This window comes from Heptranchias perlo, chromosome 16 (genome assembly GCF_035084215.1).
Source record: "Heptranchias perlo isolate sHepPer1 chromosome 16, sHepPer1.hap1, whole genome shotgun sequence".
NCBI classification, from domain to species: domain Eukaryota; kingdom Metazoa; phylum Chordata; class Chondrichthyes; order Hexanchiformes; family Hexanchidae; genus Heptranchias; species Heptranchias perlo.
Window position 1 is genome coordinate 25,157,800 of NC_090340.1, and position 18,613 is coordinate 25,176,412.

At 44.9% G+C, this 18,613-nt stretch overlaps 1 protein-coding gene across 1 annotated transcript in view; it reads right to left on the minus strand.

The window, feature by feature from the left end:
• The window catches only part of carmil2 (capping protein regulator and myosin 1 linker 2), a 160,763-nt gene that overhangs the window by 125,707 nt on the left and 16,443 nt on the right, over positions 1 to 18,613 (minus strand). Inside the window, 1 exon segment of the mRNA XM_067997840.1 lies at positions 11,125 to 11,175. Within this exon segment, the coding sequence (XP_067853941.1) occupies positions 11,125 to 11,175 (51 nt within the window).

The following is an 18,613-nucleotide window of genomic DNA, read 5'->3' on the forward strand; positions in this document are numbered from 1 at the left end:
GTTCCTATGTTCCTTGAGGTTCCCTGACCTGCTGCTCCTCTCCTTCCAAGCACCGTAGAGTGGCCAGGATGATTGAGCCCTTCTTGAAGATTTTGAAGAGGAGAAAACTTACAATCAGTGCATTCAAATGGAAAGATTTGTGAAGAAATCCAGCCAGGAGAATTGCACACAGATACCAATGATCTGAGTACTTGCAGGTGAATGCCCCTTCAAATAACGCTTCCAATTGCCCTTTCATGCCTGAACTGCCCAGTAGCAAAGAAAGAAAGAACTTGCATTTATATAGTGGCATTTTGACCTCAGGATGTCCGAAAGCGCTTTACAGCCGATGAAGTACCTTTCAAGTGTAGTTACTTTTGTAACCTAAGCAGATCCATTGATGACAGTGAAAATGGCGTCAGGGTAGGAGCGGGAACAGGGTGGTAAGTACAGCAACCCAATTTTCGGGCCAATACCGTCTCGTTCCCATAATCGGCCCTTGTATGTCTGAAATAAGCTAGGCATATGCAAAGCTCTGTACAACTGGTAACATACTGTGAAATGAAGGTAGCCGTTTTACGGCTGTGCTGTGGAAGATTTGGATATTTGCCTGTAAAGTGAAATGACTGACACCAACAACAACTTGCATTTATATAGCACCTTTAACATAGTAAAACGTCCCAAGGCGCTTCACAGGAGCGTTATCAAACAAAATTTGACACCAAGCAACATAAGGAGATATTAGGACAGAGGTAGGTTTTCAGGAGCGTCTTAAAGAAGAAGTCAGAGTTAGAGAGGTGGAGAGATTTAAGGAGGGAATTCCAGAGCTTAAGACCTAGGCAGCTGAAGCACAGCCGCCAATAATGGAGCGATGAGAATCGAGGATGCGCAAGAGGCCAGATTTGGAGGAGGGAAGAGATCTCGGAGGGCTGTAGGGCTGGAGGAAATGACAGAGATAGGAAGTGGTGGGGTCATGGAGAGATTTGAAAACAATGATGCGAATTTTAAAATCTAAGCTGGACTGGAAACCAATGTAGGTCAGCGAGCACAGGGGTGATGGGTGAACTGGACTTGATGTGAGTTAGGATACACTCAGCAGAGTTAACAGAGCCCCCACTTCATCAGAATCCATTTTTCAGCTTCCAAAAAGTTCAGTCACTGCAGGAGACCAAATAGGATAGTCTGTACTCGTCTTGCAGCCTATCTGCATGGAAACAAGCAACTAAAGAAACATGCCTGGGCATGTGAAAGTCTGCAGCAATGAACCAATCCAGGTGTGAGAGGTTTTGGGAGTCTTTCACTCTGGTTTGGCACTTTCTCTACAGATAATAAATCTCTTTCACCTCATGATATTTGGTCCTGTCAACAGCATTTTCTACTTGGAACTTTGAATTTTGTTTAGTGTCTAACTTTGACCTAGATTGCATTGTTTGCTGGTGTTTATATAAATAGAGCTGTGGTCTGTATGAAGTATTCCCACCTGTCTGCTGTGATGTGTGGTTAATCGGAAACCGTTCACTTTTCTGCAGCATCTGGGCACCTTTTACATGCAGCTGCAATGGCCAACATATTGTCAATGTTAGTGGAAAGTTAAGCAAAGTGAAGGATTTTTGCTCAACTGTTGCCATTTAAATATTTAAAGATCAGGACTGCTCATTTCTGCATTTGTTAATTTGTAGACATGGGACCCGATATTAGGAGGGAGGCGGGTTGGCAGCGGGGGGTCGACTGGGCGCATGGGTAACGCGCTCAGTGAAATCGGGGTGCTCCGCACCCGATCGCAGCCTAATTGAAGATACTTACACGAGTTTCCAGGTTTCCCGTTCCAGACCTGCACAGCGAGCACACTGTGCACCCACATCACAGGCTGTCAGCAGGAGGAGCCCTATTTAAAGGGGCAGTCCTCCAATGCTCCTCCTGCAGCAAAGAACCATTTTGGGAGAATGGAGCAGGCCAGAGGCAAGGCTGCTCCAAGGTTCTCTGACTCCTCACTCCAGGTGCTGCTCCATGGGGTGAGGAGTAGGAGGGAAATTTTTTTTCCATCTGACAGGAGGAGGTGGCCTCCCTCTGCCACCAAGAAGGCCTGGATGGAGGTGGCCGAGGAGGTCAGCAGCAGCGGCAATGTGTGCCGAACCTGGGTCCAGTGCAGGAAGCGCTTTAATGACCTAACCAGGTCAGCCAAAGTGAGTATACTTACACATTCTCCCACACTCCGTCTTCCACCACCACACAACCCCTTCTGCACTGCCACCACAACACTCTCGCATCACTCCTCACATCCACTCAACCATCATCCTCACCTTGCCTGCACTTACTCACCGCCCCAGTTCCCATTCGAACACTACCACGTAACCCAATCCTCATACAATCTCATGGCTATGTCTCACACACACCCTCCCATGCATCTCCCTCACGCTCACCCCCCACCCACACCAATGCTTGCAGTGGGTCACTATGCAACCATCACTCAATCACGCCTCTCTTTGTTTTGCCTTGATAGGAGAAGAGATGCCAGAATGCCCGGGAGAGGGCAAGGACCAGAGGGGGCCTGCCACACCAGGTGGTTCTAACGGACGCGGAGCAGCAGGCATTGAAACTAAGCCGCACGCTGGAGTGCCTGTCCGCGGCGGACGCCGAGACTGGGAGCGCACAAACGGCTGGTGGCAGAAATCTAACACTCAGCACTCATGATAGCGAATGATCTTAGCATCACTTGGCATCTGCAACACCTCAACATCTGTCTACATGCTTAATATTGCTTTCTGTTCTCTTGCAGGGCCATCTGCGACCGCCATGACTGTGGAGGGCGATTCTTCAGAGGACCTGCCGGTCTCTGAGGGGGCATCGTCACATCTGAGCCAGCCATCCACTAGCACAGATACACACACCTCGGTGGGTCCCCGTCCTCACGTAGTTGGGCTTGCACATGGTGAGTCACCACGCACATGTGAGCACGAGTAGACCCTGGTGGCAGGGGCAGCTGTGGAGAGTCCGCGTCAGTGGGAGCACTCTTCTCCAGGCTCTGCTCAGCTGGACCCAGATGCTGAACCCTGGGGGCCAGCCATGAAATGGAGAGTCATCGAGGGCCAGCAGCACATTGCCGAGGTACCGGAACAGATGCCACGCGCACTCTCCACAATCGCGCAGAGGATGGAGGAGTCCAACTCCTGCATGAGTGGAATGGTGGCACAGGTACAGGAGGGTATCTCCGAGATACCATCACAGGGACGTGAAGGCATCTCTGAGATAGTGTCGCAGGTAGGTGCGGGAATGTCTGTGATGGAGAAAAGGCTAGCCTCCATCGAGCTTCAAGCACGGCTCAACAAAGAGTCCATTCAGGCCCTGTCAATGGCCGTTCGGATTCAGGGTGAGCAACATTCTGCCACCTTAAACAGGCTGACAGATACATTACAACTGGCCTTCCAAAGCTTCACACAAGTCCTCCAAACTGTCGTCCAGCAGGGTGGAAGGAGTGATTTGGGCCTGGGCCAGGAGAGGGATGATGGTGAAAGGGGACATGGAAGTGGGGACGCCACTCAAAGTGCTTCCACGTCTCACCCGTTGCCCCCCTCTCAACCAGTACCCACAATGCTGCCTCCTCTCCAGGTGGCCGAGTTTGCCCCTACAAAGGTGCAGGTGGAGCAGTCTTTGGAGGGGCTCTCACGGGCACCGAAACACAGAGGGCGTCCGCGCAAAGCATCTCATCGGTCAGGGCATGGACAAGAGCAACCTGCCACTACCTCTGCTGAAGTCACAGGGGTAGCACCACGTAGGGGTTCCTGTAAACGTAAGGCTAAGGTTTTGTAAGCACAAAGGGGATGCACAAGGGTGTATGACAGAATGTCATGTTTTTGATTTACTTTCATTTGTTTTGCAAAGCACATTAAAATTTGTTATCACCGCTACGGCCACTTCTTTGCAAATCTTGTCTGGTTTGTGCAATAATGCCCTTTCCTGAGGATCACCATCAAGACCCACACCTGATGCCACCCATTGTGTCACTGCAGAGTGGGCGTAGGTTTTTTTTCAGGGCTCTTTTGTGCAGACGACTGAGAGACGTTGGCGATGTCCTCTGTGGCACCCTGGAAGGATGCGGAGGAGAGGTTGTTGAGGGCAGTGGTGACTTTGACAGCGACAGGTAAGAAGATGGTGCTCGGGCCAGCCGGGAGCAGCTCGGCATCAAGGAGGCTGCAGATGTCCACGACTACATGTCGAATGACTCTGACCCTCCATGTGCACTGCTCCTCAGAGAGGTCCAGGAAGCTGAGCCTCGTTCTGTAGACTCTGTGGCGAGGATAGTGCCTTCTGCGACACATCTCTCTCTGCAGTTGCCCTCCTTCCTGCTGTGCAGGTGGATGTGTCACAGCACTGTGTTGTGGAGCTCCACATGTCAGAGGTGGACGGTATGGCCGGCGAGGCTGGTGATGCTGTTCGTCCTCCGAGGAGGTCATGACTGCAGCTATGGCAGCCCCCATCCGCAAGATGTACGTTTGTGGGGGTCCGCAAGGTAGGTAAATGTGTCTGCACACCGGGGTTGAGGTTCCAAATTGGTGAATTTTATTGTTAGGAGGAGGGTGGTGCAGGCCAAACTTTGTCCAAAGTGACAGAGTGGCCTCCTGCAATGAGTGAGGGTCTCTCCCCCACACCTGTCAAATGGACCTTTGCAGCTCCGACAGGCTGGTGGCTGCATCACGTCTGTTTCAACTGGGAGTGTTTCCCCCAGTACGGGAAACATGCTCAGTTGACATGAAAATCCCACCCCTCCTAAAATATCCTCCCAATCAGGTCTGCAAACAACCTGAACTATCAAAATAATTGCCTTAAATGGGATCCCGCCAGCTTTAATTGCTGGTGGGAGTCCCGCATGCGGGGGCTGTGCACGCATCTAAGCGCGTCATTGGGGAACCCGGAAATGGGCAGGTTGGAGCCGGGCTCCCGACCTGCCCCGGGTATCCCAAATTTTCGGAGCCCCCCCGCCACGAACGCACCCGCTCAGCCATCCTAAAATCGACCCCATGATAGCTTATTTCAATACTTCAGTGAGATGGTTAAAAAATGGTTATTTATTCTTGGGAAATGACCCTTACCGGTTAGCAAGAGGTGCTGTCGCTCCAGAATTCATTTGAAGATATGCTTAGATATCCAGAAAAGTCTGCACACTAAGTATTCACCAAGGTGGTGAGCTCTCGGCAAGCATTCACTCACAAGAATATAAGAACATAAGAAATAGAAGCAGGATTAGGCCATACGGCTCCTTGAGCTATTCAATAAGATCATGGCTGATCTTCTACCTCAACTCCACTTTCCCGCCCTTTCCCATATCTCTTGATTTCCTTTAGTGTCCAAATATCCATCGATCTCAGTCTTGAACATATTCAACGACTGAGCATCCACAGCCCTCTGGGGTAGAGAATTCCAAAGATTCACAACCCTCTGAACAGAGAAATTTTTCCTCATCCCTGTCTTAAATGGCTGACCCCTTATCTTGAGACAATGACCTCTAGTTCTAGACTCTCCACCCAGGGGAAGCAGCCTCTCAGCATCTACCCTGTCAAGCCTTCTAAGAATTTTATACATTTAAATGAGATCACCTCTCATTCTTCTAAACTCCAGAGAAAAAAGGCCCATTCTACTCAACCTCTCTTCACAGGACAACCTTCTCATCCCAGGAATCAATCTAGAGAACCTTCGTTCCACCCCCTCTAAGGTAAGTATATCCTTGCTTAGGTAAGGAGACCAAAACTGTACATGGTACTCAAGATGTGGTCTCACCAGGGCCCTATATAGTTGCAGCAAGACCTACGTACTCTTCTACTCCAACTCATGCTAAAGACCATCTTAATCCATTCAGCTCTCTTAAATTACACTCCATAGTACAGGTTTATTTGCCAATGTGATGAAAACAGAGCTCTGTCACTCCTCAAACGGGAAAACTTCTCTAATATGTCATTTTTGATTTTACTTTAGATAGTCAGAATAATGGAACTTAAAGTTGATGTCAGTTAGCGGTGGCTGAGATGGAGTTCTTCTGTCTTGATGTCAGGGAAGAAAAACAATACAAAAAGAGTTGTATACAGATACCATATTCCCATGTGGGGGTAGGGGGCATCTGGTTGAGGCCGTTTCCCAAAGTCATATGTTACCTGTATTAATAAGTTAATTGTATCAGAAATTCCTCATGTTGTTGAAATGTTAATCTATTCAAGTTTGCAGACTGGGAGAGAAGGGAAAACTCATCACGGGGCAGATTTTCCGCTTACTGCGCTTGGCAAAAAGGATTGCTTGGGCACAGAAAGAAAATTCGGAGAGGGAGCATAACGGGCTCGCAATATAGAATGCTTGATCTGTCCATTTAAATTAATGGACAAAAATTAATCAGTTGGGCTCCATTATGGGTGTGCAATCTTCTCCACCCAATTTTCCAGGCAATCCTTTCGGCCTCGCACAATAACAAGAAAATCTGCCCCATTATCTCTACAGCACCTCCAACAGTGTAGCACTCAGTACTGCACGGGAGTGTCAACCGAGATTTTGTGCTCATCCCTGGAGTGGGGCTTGAACCTACAACCTTCTGACTCAGAGACAAGAGTGCTACCACTGAGCCACAGCTGCCACACATTATTCAGCTTTTTAACTGTTTGCTTTCCATGGTATGAGCTTTCCATTGTATCCTAGCGGCTCAGGAACCACTGCATTCCAGAGGATTTGATTATCAGTCTACATCTATTCTTATAACCCTCAAAGCCATTCCTCACTAGATGTTTATGGAGCTCCTTTTTAAAGGAGTTAATCAACACAGTAACTGCTTTTAATGGGAATCTGTTCTATATGTACAGTATTTTTTTTCAACTAAAACAGAGCACAGAAACGCACATGGAAAACACATTGAGCATATAAGAGCATATCATAAAAAAACCCACTGAGGATGCACCATACACTGGTGCAGTGATAAAGAACATGAAACGACAGCACTTTGCAAAAGTATTTCAAACTTTATTTCTTCAAACTGGGAGTCTTGTCTACAGTAAGGCAGCACTGGTGAACGAGTCAAGAGGACGTATCGGTTTTTAAAAAATTGGATGGAAGCATGTACTTCACTGCTGAGTCAAATATCTGCTGCGCTTGTTGGCAATATAAATGGCTAATTAACCCGGCAAAAAATTTAGTAGATTAGTAAAATTAATCAGCTGTCCTTAGAGGGGGCCAGCATTTTCCAATGCATCTGCTTCCGTTCCCTACTTTCTGTTCCCCACATTGCTTTTCATGATAAATGCAGTCCACTTCCAGATTATGCTGATAGGGTTAGATGAAATAGAGTGGAGGAGGCTCGTGTGAAGCATAAACACCAGCATAGACCAGTTGGGCCGAATGGCCTGTTTCTGTGCTGTAAATTCTATGTGAGATTTGGCTCACAAAACAAATTCTATTTCTGAAACTGAGGTTTCTTTGTGCTGTGATTCAGTGTCCACCAATAACTGAATTGATTACAATCAAACTCATTTTGCCAATCAGCTTTTGTAATTGTCAGAGAGGAAAGACCTTTATCCTATCTGATAGACTTCAATCGAAACCGAGCTTCTAAACTGCATAATGAACTACAAGCTACACCAAGTGGTTATAGTCCTCTTTTTCTCTTATTATCTTCTCCCTCTTCTTTTCCAGCCACCGTAGGTACCCCCAATCCATTCAAAACTGTCAAAGTTCACCTGAATTCTCCATCCGTTTTTCCATGAGAAAGACTTGGAGGTAAGTGATTTTAATAGGTATTTTGGGCAGGAGCCAGCCTGAAAGGGAATACTTTACCCTCCCAGGATGTTCTTTGGGCCTTGGGGGCCTTGTGGTTCCTGCTGTCGGCAGCGGAGGGGTCTGCAACTGCACTGCTATTTCCACCCTCAATCCTTAGACACAAGGACCAGCTGGGAAGGGGGCAGGGGTGGGGTGGGGTGAGGTTGAACGCATGCCAGGAGTGCACCAGAGACATGCAAATGGCCACAGGCGGGAAAATCATATACTCCTATCGTCCGACAGACACAGCACACCTCAGATGCGCTGCAATATATCTGTTGTAGGAACCAAAGAAACACTAATATGCAAATGCCTTATATTACAACCCTGTTTATCTGCCTGCCTTGTTCTGTGAGTTCAAGGGCGGGTTTCCAACTTGGTGCCAGTCAGATTGTTCCAGCAGCTATTGGGTGATTTGCATACATTTACAGTTAACTGTTAACATGCAGAAGCTATTAGAGAGAGAGAGACAGAGAGAGACACACACAACTGGCCCCGTGGAAAGTTAGAAATGTTATGATCAGAGACTTTGTTTCAGGTTGAGCTTTAGCTCAGCAGTTGCAACTGTTTATGACTTTCTGCATTCTGAGGAACAGCTAAGTTCTGTATATCACTGTAACTCTGTTCGTCTTTGCTACTATTGTCATTAAGTCTGCTTGGTAGCTTATAGGGCACATCACGGTCTGATAAAATGTTTATCATACTGCCTTCCAAAGTCAAGGAGATCACATGATTTATCCAGTAAGCCGAATACAGAGAACAGGAGGCGATTTTAACCCATCCAGCCCAGTGGGAACAGGGGTGGCCGTACAGTTAAAATCACTTCCGATATTACCTTAACTCATTTAGCCGGGTAATTTTAACTCATCCTGGGTGGATAAATTACTCCCTTTCAAGCCGGCATCTGCCCAAAATACATATTAAAGTTGCTTACGTCTAAGTTTTTCTCATGGAAAAACAGTCGGAGAATTTCAGTGAACTTTGACAGTTTTGAATGAGTTGGGGATACCTAAGGTGGCTGGAAAAAAAGAGGAAGAAGCTAGTAAGAGAAAAAGAGGACTATAACCATTTGATGTAGCTTGGAGTTCGTTATCCAGTCTAGAAACTTGGTTTCGATTGAAGTCTGTCAGATAGGATAAAGGTCTTTCCTCTCTGAAAGACCTTTAACTGGGCCCCTGACTCAGGCAAGAGCCTCGTTAATACATGCAAATTGGGGTCCTATGATGTCATTGGGACCCTAATGGCATTTTTAACCACCGACTGAATAAGGGGCCTATTGCCGCCACCCTGCTCACTGAAACCTGGTCTGCAGGAAGAACATGCCCTGTAAAGTAAGTATTAAATTTTCCCTTTGTAAGGCCAGGAGGAGCAGGAATGGTCCCACAATAAAGGCCGGACCTATGCTGCCCCGAGCTCCTCACCCTTCCCACCCACCAGACCCTACCATAACTCCACCCCCCCCCACCCCGCCCATCCACAACTTACCTCAGTGCTGGCGAACAGCCTCTGAGACTCCCAATCTTCACTTGCCGGCCAGCTGCATCTTTACTCCCATTTCAGGCAGGCACCTGGCCAGTAGGATGTAAATGAGGCTCAGGAGTTAAAATAGCCCCGGCCTCAAATTGATGATGCCAGGAGGGTATGACGATTGCCCTGAAGCCTCACCCGCCCGAAACCCGCTCCCAGTTAAAATGAATTGGTGTTTAACCCCTCAGCTCAGTGGAGAATGTAGTCAATATGTGGTGCCGAATGGCTTGCTTTGGCTCGTCTATTGATTGTGAGTGATGATGGGCCTATCATTAATTACTTGCTCAAGTTTGGAGGCTGCTGTGAGGCTCCAACATTCAACATGCAGACAGGAAAACCTTTGCCTTTTTTTGTTATGTATAGACAGGCAGGAGACAGGTGCTCACCTGCCTGCCTATGCCCATTCTGACAAGGGTCCCCATCCCCATCTTAACCTTATAGATTCTGATGAAATTACTGTATATTTCCAGCAATTTCTAATTTTTGTTGAAGCTCCCATCATACTGATCTAACAGGTTACTGGTTACAGCCCTGAGACAGGTAAATAAGCAGACTTTTACAAACACAAATACTATGTAACAAACATGATCCAAATGATTACTGAGCCAGGACAATTATTAGTTTTTCAAATTAGTCACCGACTACGGAGATGTCAACCTTTTAAGTATTGAAATCAGTGAGGTAGCCTGTCCAAAACTTGCCAAGGGTCCGGAGCCTGCCCGAGGTGTCCAGGGACAGAGCTTCAGTTAGCAACTAAGGGCAAAGCCCCTGGCCACGCTTGGAGTTTAAGCATTTTTGGAGGCAAAAGAATAGCTCTCCTTGCACGATAATGCTGTTCATTTGGACATGCTAGCATCGAGAAAACATTGCGAATCAGTTTAAGGGTCGCAAAGAGTGAGCCAGATTGAAAATCCAATTAAACATACTAAGCTATGTTTATTATTGAGTGTCATGTAGCAGAATAGGTTACATTGTTAAAGGGAATTGAGTGAACACAATTCCTAATGTGCGAAATTTGAAGGTTTGTAAATGGGATAGTAAATTTGCCTCACAATGTCAAGTCTCCAGCAATAACTTCATGATTTTAAGAATTATATAAAACTCTTTTTCATCATATTCATGACATCACCAAGTGATTAACTCTTGATAAATGGGAACATCACACATTTCCGATCATCAGACGAGCTTTTTCCAAGCAAATAGCTTATGCATTATGTAATTCATACGCAAGCCTGCTCCACTGTTGTCACTTATAACATGTAATTTATCCTTTATCCGAATCCCCCAACACCTTCACTTGGGTCAACCACGCCTTGTCATTAACACGTTGGCTTTGTCAAACGCCCCTCACCTGGTTGGATATTTCTCAACCCTAAGAGAGGCGTAAATCACTCAAACTTCACTTGATGAGTTGGGTGGCTGCTTGTCGGTCACCTCAAAGGCTCGGCCCCTCTCTCAACCGCGGTAGGTTACGGTGAAACGTGAGTGCGTGACCCAGGCCGTCTTACAAAACGGTGTAAAACTGAGTAACACGGTGTTGAGGCACCCTGCAAGCTCATCCATGTGTTCAGAGTGCTTCGAAGTGAGACCGTGAGATGGACATCAAATCTGTGTGACTCTCGGAAAATCCATGTGATGTCCGCTACTACATCAGTGCATTAATATATTGTACATATAATTAAAATAAAGTGATTCTTAGCTTATTGGTTACCATCAGCTTAATCGTTTGAACACTTCAATCAAAAGTGAATATGATTGAAAACAGCTCCAAATGTTGCAATGCTTAAAGTTTGGAAAACAAGGACAAGAATTGGATAAGTCTCCATGGCTTACCTTGGCAGCGACTCGAACAGGCAGCAAAAATGCCCTCCACAGTGTCAAGGCCTGAAATTTAAAGAAAAGAATATAATATGCCAGCCTGCTATGATCAGGAAATATCTTATGAATAATTCAAACCAGTTTTTTGAGGTGCAAAATTATATTACATACATACGAAAATGACAGACAGGAAAAGAGCTACTGGCCCATCATGCCTGTCCCACACAGTTGTGGTGCCTTATGAATTACGATACATACACTCCACATCCACCATGTGATCTCCTGGGAGAGATGAAAAACCAGATGAAAACCCAGGCTCCTCTCCAACACCCCCCCCGCATTCTATTAAATAATTAATATAAAACAATTAACCTAATGATTACAATATTTTAGCCACATATGTTTTTTAAACATCATCTCATTTGTTATTATGAACACTAAACTTTCTCCTCTTTTAGGGTGGCCAACCCATGTCTTTCAAGCCAGCTGTAGCACTTCTATGACGAAATGCAGCTCCTTGTTGATCCATGCTCGGTTCATGCACTTAATCCTGCACGGAGGTCGGCAAAGGAGTGGACAAGAAGTGACACTGCCATGACCATCACAAGTGTCAACTCTCAACAAGCTACCAAGCTCTGTAGTAGGAACCAAACCAGATGGAGTAGAAGAGTTGCTGCTGACGTACCATAAAATCATTTGTGATGTTAAGTTTTTCAAAGAAAGTACGGAATGTTACTGGCCCAGCAGATCCTGAGGATTGTACATAACCTGGTCTACAAAGCACAGACATTGATTCAGGGACAGACTTGAGGAAGAATGAAAGACATGTTTGCACTGAGTTCCAGATCTTCACAGAGTAGAGGGATTGTGGGGGTCTCGGGAGCTGTTTGTAGAACAACTGCAATTATATAGCGCCTTTAATGTCGGAAAACATCCCAGAGCACTTCACAGAAGTAAAATCAGGCACAATTGACACTGAGACAAAGAAGGAGATGTTATGAGGGGTAACTAAAAACTTGGTCAAAGAGGTAGGTTGTATAGAGGGCCTTAAAGGAGGAGAGAGAGGTGGAGCGATTTAGGGAAGCAATTCCAGAGCATGGGGCGGAGATGGCTGAAGGCTCGGCTGCCAATGGTGGGGCAAAGGAAATTGGGGATGCACAAGAGGCCAGAGTTGAAGGAACGCAGAGTTCTCAGAGGAGGTTATAGAGAAAGGGAGGGGTGAGGCCATGAAGGCATTTGAACACGACAAGGAAAGAAGAAGGGAAGGTACTTATTTTCCGACTCCCCAGAATGATCTTCGGCCCTTAGGGCCTTTTCGCTGCTACTCTTCAGCAGCGGCTGGAAGATCCTATTGCCAGCGGCAGTCCTGCCACTGTGCTCCTGTTTCCTGCTCTACATACAGCGCAAGGCCCAGCCAGCGGCGAGGCTGAGTTGGGAGTTTCCCTTGGCCATGTTAATGGCCAGGGACAGGAAATAGTGGTGTCCTGAGCCTGGACAGACAGACTTCATCTGCATTGCTCTTGTCCAGTGCTGGGTTGCAGAGGGACTGGGAACATTGGCCCCAAAGAGTGCAATTAAACATTTCCCCTGAAAATTGACAGTGCATTGCTGAATCCCCAGGTAGGTTATCCAAGATACTTGTGTAAAAGTGTCCTGGTAGTCCAGAGGATGCAATAAAAAAACTGTCTCAGGCAAATCAAGATTTAGTCACATGCGCTATTGAATTTTTTTTAAAAAGAAAATTAAACATTTTTTTCTTCCAGGAATAAATTATCTGTTGCTACTGCAGGAAAGACATTTTAAAATATAAAGAAAAATAATTAATTCCCAAAAGGCAAATAATGAGTAATTCTCAATAAATTCAACAAATGTCCTTTTTCAAGTCTGTATTTCAAAAATACAATATTAGATTTTGCTCTTCAGTTGTGAACATTAGCCTTTCCTGCCTAGGATGAGATGAGCATTAGAGCAGTGCTTAGCTATGAGATGGCCAGTTCCCCACGTCTAAGTTTGTGCTTCATCCCCTGTCATCCAAGACCTGCCCAGTACCTGCACAGTCTCAGCTGTTCCTTTTTTATTTTTAAGGTACAGTTGCACAATCTTGGCTGCCTGTGCTTGAAGAGGTTAATTAGGTGCAGGCTGTTGCAGAGGTGGGATGAATTGCATTAATGCTATCTCATTTAAAGGATCATAAATGTGGGGGTAATTTTGACTTTGGGTGATCGTGTAAAAAAGGCAATATTGATTCAGTCGCCCATTGTACATCTCTCCCAATTTTCATTTCCAAGTACATGGGCCAACGTTTCATGAGGGTACTCTCAGTCTCCTGCTGCAAGTCCGGGGGGAGACTGGCAGATCTCCCAAAAATCAGTGGAGTTGTTTGTGTGTCAGACCTTTCCCCCCTCCCTCAATCAAAATTAAATAGCATAGATGGGAGGGGGGTATTTTTTTTGAGGGATAGGGTAAAAGGTACAACAAAATATAAGCAATCACAAGGCCTGAAACTATTTTTGAAATGCACTCACCCTACCAACAACCACCAAAAAAAACATTCATGTATATCCTTTATGAGGACCAGAACAACCCATTTTAACCATTTCAAAGAACATCATCAAATTAGCCTCAGAGAACCTCTCAACAAGGAACGATTATAAAGTTTAATCTAATCCAGGATCAGTGGGTGTTCCAATTACATTATCAGTAAGAAATTTTTATCAGTTTATAAACTTTGTTGAAGTTCTGCAATTAAATTATAACCCTTATATCACTCCCTTCTATCGTTATTTGTTATGTGTTGGAGTTCAAGTTAATTTTACCATTTTCAGCTGTGGTGCTGCAACTGGAAGCAAAGTGAGATTAGGAAACTGTAAGCCTTCAGCGGTGCCTTTATTTTAGTGCACCACAGTACTTGGGTTGGTGAATAAAAAGACCTTTTCTCTCATTAATAATGGTGATTTTAAAAAGCCTCAAGTGTAATTTTAAAAAATGGTTTAAAGGGACTTTTTTTCATTCCATTGTGGGTTTCTATGGTAGACCGACAGCTGACGGTAGTGTGGTATGATGTTCTAAGAAAGTACCCAGAAGAATATTGCAGGCAGCTCCTGCCAAAATAATACCCAAGAACGAAGCAGAATCTGCCAGCCTGAGGAGAAGAAAGCAGCTCCCAAGAAGGGCGCCAAGAAAGCCCTGAATAAAGTGCCAGCAAAGGGTGGCAAGAAGCAGAGAAGGTCGAGGAAGGAGTTACTCTATCTACATCTACAAAGTGATGAAGCAGGTTCGCCCCGATACCAGCATCTCCTCCAAGGCCACAAGCATCATGAACTCCTTTGTGAACGGTATTTTCAAGCACATCGTGGGTGAAGCTTCCCGGCTGGCCCATTACAACAAGTGCTCGACCATCAGCTCCTGGGAGATCCAGACCACTGTGCTGCCTGCTGCTTGGGAAGCTGGCCAAGCACGCCATGTCGGAAGGGACAAATGTAAACAATTTTACAACACCAAGTTATAGTCCAGCAATTTTATTTTAAATTCACAAGCTTTCGGAGGCTTCCTCCTTCCTCAGGGACAAAGGCAGTGACCAAGTAAACCAGATCCAAGTAAAACTCTACAATGTACTGAAAAACCAAATCATGCAATTGATCCTTAATTTTGTTACTGTTAGAAATCATTTTATTGGTCCATCACGCATCAATCGAGCATACAGGGCTTGCCACCATTATCATGCACTTTTCTTGAGTGATAACAATAACAACTTGCATTTATGTGGTGTCTTTAACATAGAAAAACATCCTAAGGCGCTTCACAGAAGTGTAATTAATCATTCAATGCATCCATTGAATAACACACCAGCTGCTCACAATTGTTTTCCCTTTCAATGGGCAACTGTAGATACTGGCTCATTTTAAGCATGATCATTCAGGTGAGATGCATTTAACAGCCATAATTAGCATATACTTAATCTACATGTGGCAGATCTCATTAAAAAAATGCATATAAATTGTGCTATTTCTTTTTAAACCAAAAGCCTGCATGTTCTGCTTAAAGAGAACGAGTGTTATAATAGTTCATAGGTGACTTTGTCACCTATGAGCTACAAGGTCTTTTTTCTTGTGAAAGAAACTGAGCTTATCTCAGCTTCGTAAAATAAAAAAGTGCAAGCTATTGTAACAGCAGAAAACTCAGACTGCATACTGTAAAGGACATGCTTTATGACCTAGATTGACTTACATGCCAATGAATGGGGTGGAAGTATGTTTTGATTATGCACACTTTCAGCAAAGAAATCCTTCAAGTAATAATATTTCTTTGTTGTCATGCATACATTAAGAATTAAAGTGAAATTTATTGACACAATATGAATACTGCTCACTTAGGGCAATGGATATGCTGTTTGTTCACCCAATCTTTACTATATAAGGGAACATTTGAGAAGGAAGTGAGATTACAGGTTGGAGCTGAACTTGTTCTCCTATTGTTATCATCACACCATCGCTCCACGATTCTTACGAAATTACACAGCTCAGGAAACAGCTTCACTCTCGGCTGTTGGCAGCACAGTGCACAATGCTCTTGCTACTGAGCGTATGCAAACTACAATATGTATTCTTCCATTTCCATTAGTGACAGTACAGGGTTTTGCAGCACCTCAATATTGAAAAGACAAGATCCCAGCAGTACACCAGCTTCTGCCCCTGTTCCAGATACTGCTATCTCAGAAGTAATGTTGCAGTGGGACAATGCTGCCATTTACAGGATATTGTTAAAAAATTATACACTTTACTGCATGGGCCTCCGGTACATTGGAGCCATCAATTAATACTAGGGCCCTAAATCCTGATGGGGTGCAAAATCTTCATGTTTGGAAAAAAGCTTGTCTGGCTTTTAGCCTGTGTTATTCTGTACTGTATAGAATGGCTGATTTAAATTGTTTAGAATCTGTTGACACCGGGGACTAGAATATCGGCCGCACAGCACCCGTTTTTTTGAGTGCTAAATGGCCTCCTAAGCCTCCAATATGGCAGGCAGGAAGCGCACGTTCATTACAAGTCGATAGTGCGCCACCTGCCATATTGGTAAATGTCCAATAAATCAGCGTGCAGTGCCCAATCCTGTAATAGGCCTCTGCAAATGCAAATAAGGAGCCTAATACCTGTTTGAGGCCCCCACTGCAAGATTTGCTGGATTGAGCAGGGAAGCCGTTGCGACTGTCCCATCCCAGGACAGAAGAAGATCAGCCCCAGAAGAGGGTGTTAAAGCTAAGTGCTTTTCCTCCCTTCATGGGGCCAGGCACAAGAAAAGATTAGGTCTCCCCTCCCCCCGACTTCCTTCTTCGCAAACACAAGACCCACGTGAGACGCCCCTGGAACCTGCTTCCTGCCTGCCATATTGGAGGCTTAGGAGGCCATTTAGCACTCAAAAAAACGGGTTCAAGAGAAATAAGTCCCAGGGATAATGTCTCCTCTTAGCTCTATCCCCTTAGCTCTGGGATTCATGTAATAGCCCTCCTTTGCACGTCATCCAATAATTTGATAAAATAGGGAGACGAAAACTGTGCGTAGTTCTCCAGTTACAGTCTCACCAGGGACAGATATAATGTTAGTATTGCCTCTCTTGACTTAAGTTACACCCCTAGTTATACATCCGTACATTTTGCTCATCTTCTGAACTGCCTGTGAACACAGCACTGACGGTTTAAGCAACCTGTTCACCAAAAGCCTAAGGTACTTTTTGTTGCTGTGACACCATAAGCCCATTTCCATTAGGCACATTGTTGGTAGGGTGAGTGCATTTCAAAAATAGTTTGAGGCCTTGTGATTGCTTATATTCCATACCATTTGACCTCTTCCTGGAACTCAACTTTAAACTTCTTTGTATTAAATTGCTCTACCCAGAGACCTGCTTCTCTAGATCCTTTTGGATCTGCGCACATTGATATTCATCATTTGCAACCGTTCCCAATTTGGTACCGCCTGCAAATTTAGACACCATTGACATGATTCCATTCTCCAAACCACTTATATAAAAAATGTAGACAACAGCAGTCCCAAACACCAACCCCTGTGACACATCACCAATGGTTGGTTACCAGCCAGATACCTCAAACATGCACCATAACTTGTTGCTGTCTATCAACCAGCCAACTTAGAATCCAGTCCATGTGCCAAAACCTTATGCAGTGGATTGTTATATGAGATAGTGTCAACTGCCTTTGAGAAATCCTGGTATACAATATCATCTAGTGCTCCTCAAAAAATCTAATAGTTTTGTTCAACTGTTCTGAAAACCAAGTTGGTTATCTCTAATTAAACCCCATCCATCAAGCTGAGCCCTTACGCTATCCCACATCGTAGTTTTAAACAATTTCCCCACAACTGAGGTAAAGGTTACAGATCTGTAAATGTGACAGTTTGTCCTTATTCCCCTTTTAAAAATAAACATCACGTTTGCTGCTTTCCAATTTTCCAGGATGTAACCAGAGTCCGGTGAGCTCTGGAAGGTATCAGTGAGGGGAATTCACAATCTCCTTAGCCAACTCCGTCAGAACCCTTGGGATGAAAGCTGTCAGAGTGCAGGGCCCTATCTACCTTGAGCATCTACAAATTCCTCGGTATTTCCTCCCTGTGATTTCAAGGGTCACCAGACTCTACTCACTTTTACATCAAGTTACATCGAATCTACAGCACAGAAACAGGTCATTTGGCCTAATTGGTCTATGCTGGTATTTATGCTCCACACGAGCCTCCTCTATCCCTACTTCACCTAACCCTATCAGCATACTCTTCTATTGCTTTCTACCTCGTGAGCTTATCTAGCTTCCCTTTAAATGCATCTATGTTATTTGCCTCAACTACTCCTTGTGGTAGTGTGTTCCACATTCTTAGCACTCTTTGGGTAAAGATGTTTCTCCTGAATTCCCTATTGGATTTATTAGTGACTACCTTATATTTATGACCTCTAGTTTTGAACTCCCCCACGGATGGAAACATTTTCTCCACCTCTACCCTATCAAACCCTTTCATTATCTTAAAGACCTCTATCAGGTCACCCCTCAGCCTTCTCTTTTCTAGAGAAAAGAGCTCCAGCCTGTTCACCCTTTCCTGTTAAGTATATCCTCTCAGTTCTGGCATCATCCTTGTGAATCTTTTTTGCACCCTCTCCAATGCCTCTATGTCCTTTCTATAATATGGAGACCAGAACTATGCACAATACTCCAGGTGCGGTCTAACCAAGGTTCTATTCAAGTTTAACATAACTTCTTTGCTTTTCAATTTTATCCCTCCAGAAATGAACCCTAATGCTTGGTTTGGCTTTTTTATGGCCTTATTAACCTGTGTCACTACTTCACACTTATCTAAACTGAAATTCATTCGCCAATTACACATCCATTCTGCAAGTTTATTAATGTCTTCTTGCATTTTGACACAATCCTCCTTTGTATTAACTACACCCCACAATTTGGTCTCATGCGAAAATTTTGAAATTGTACTTCCGATTCCAGAGTCCA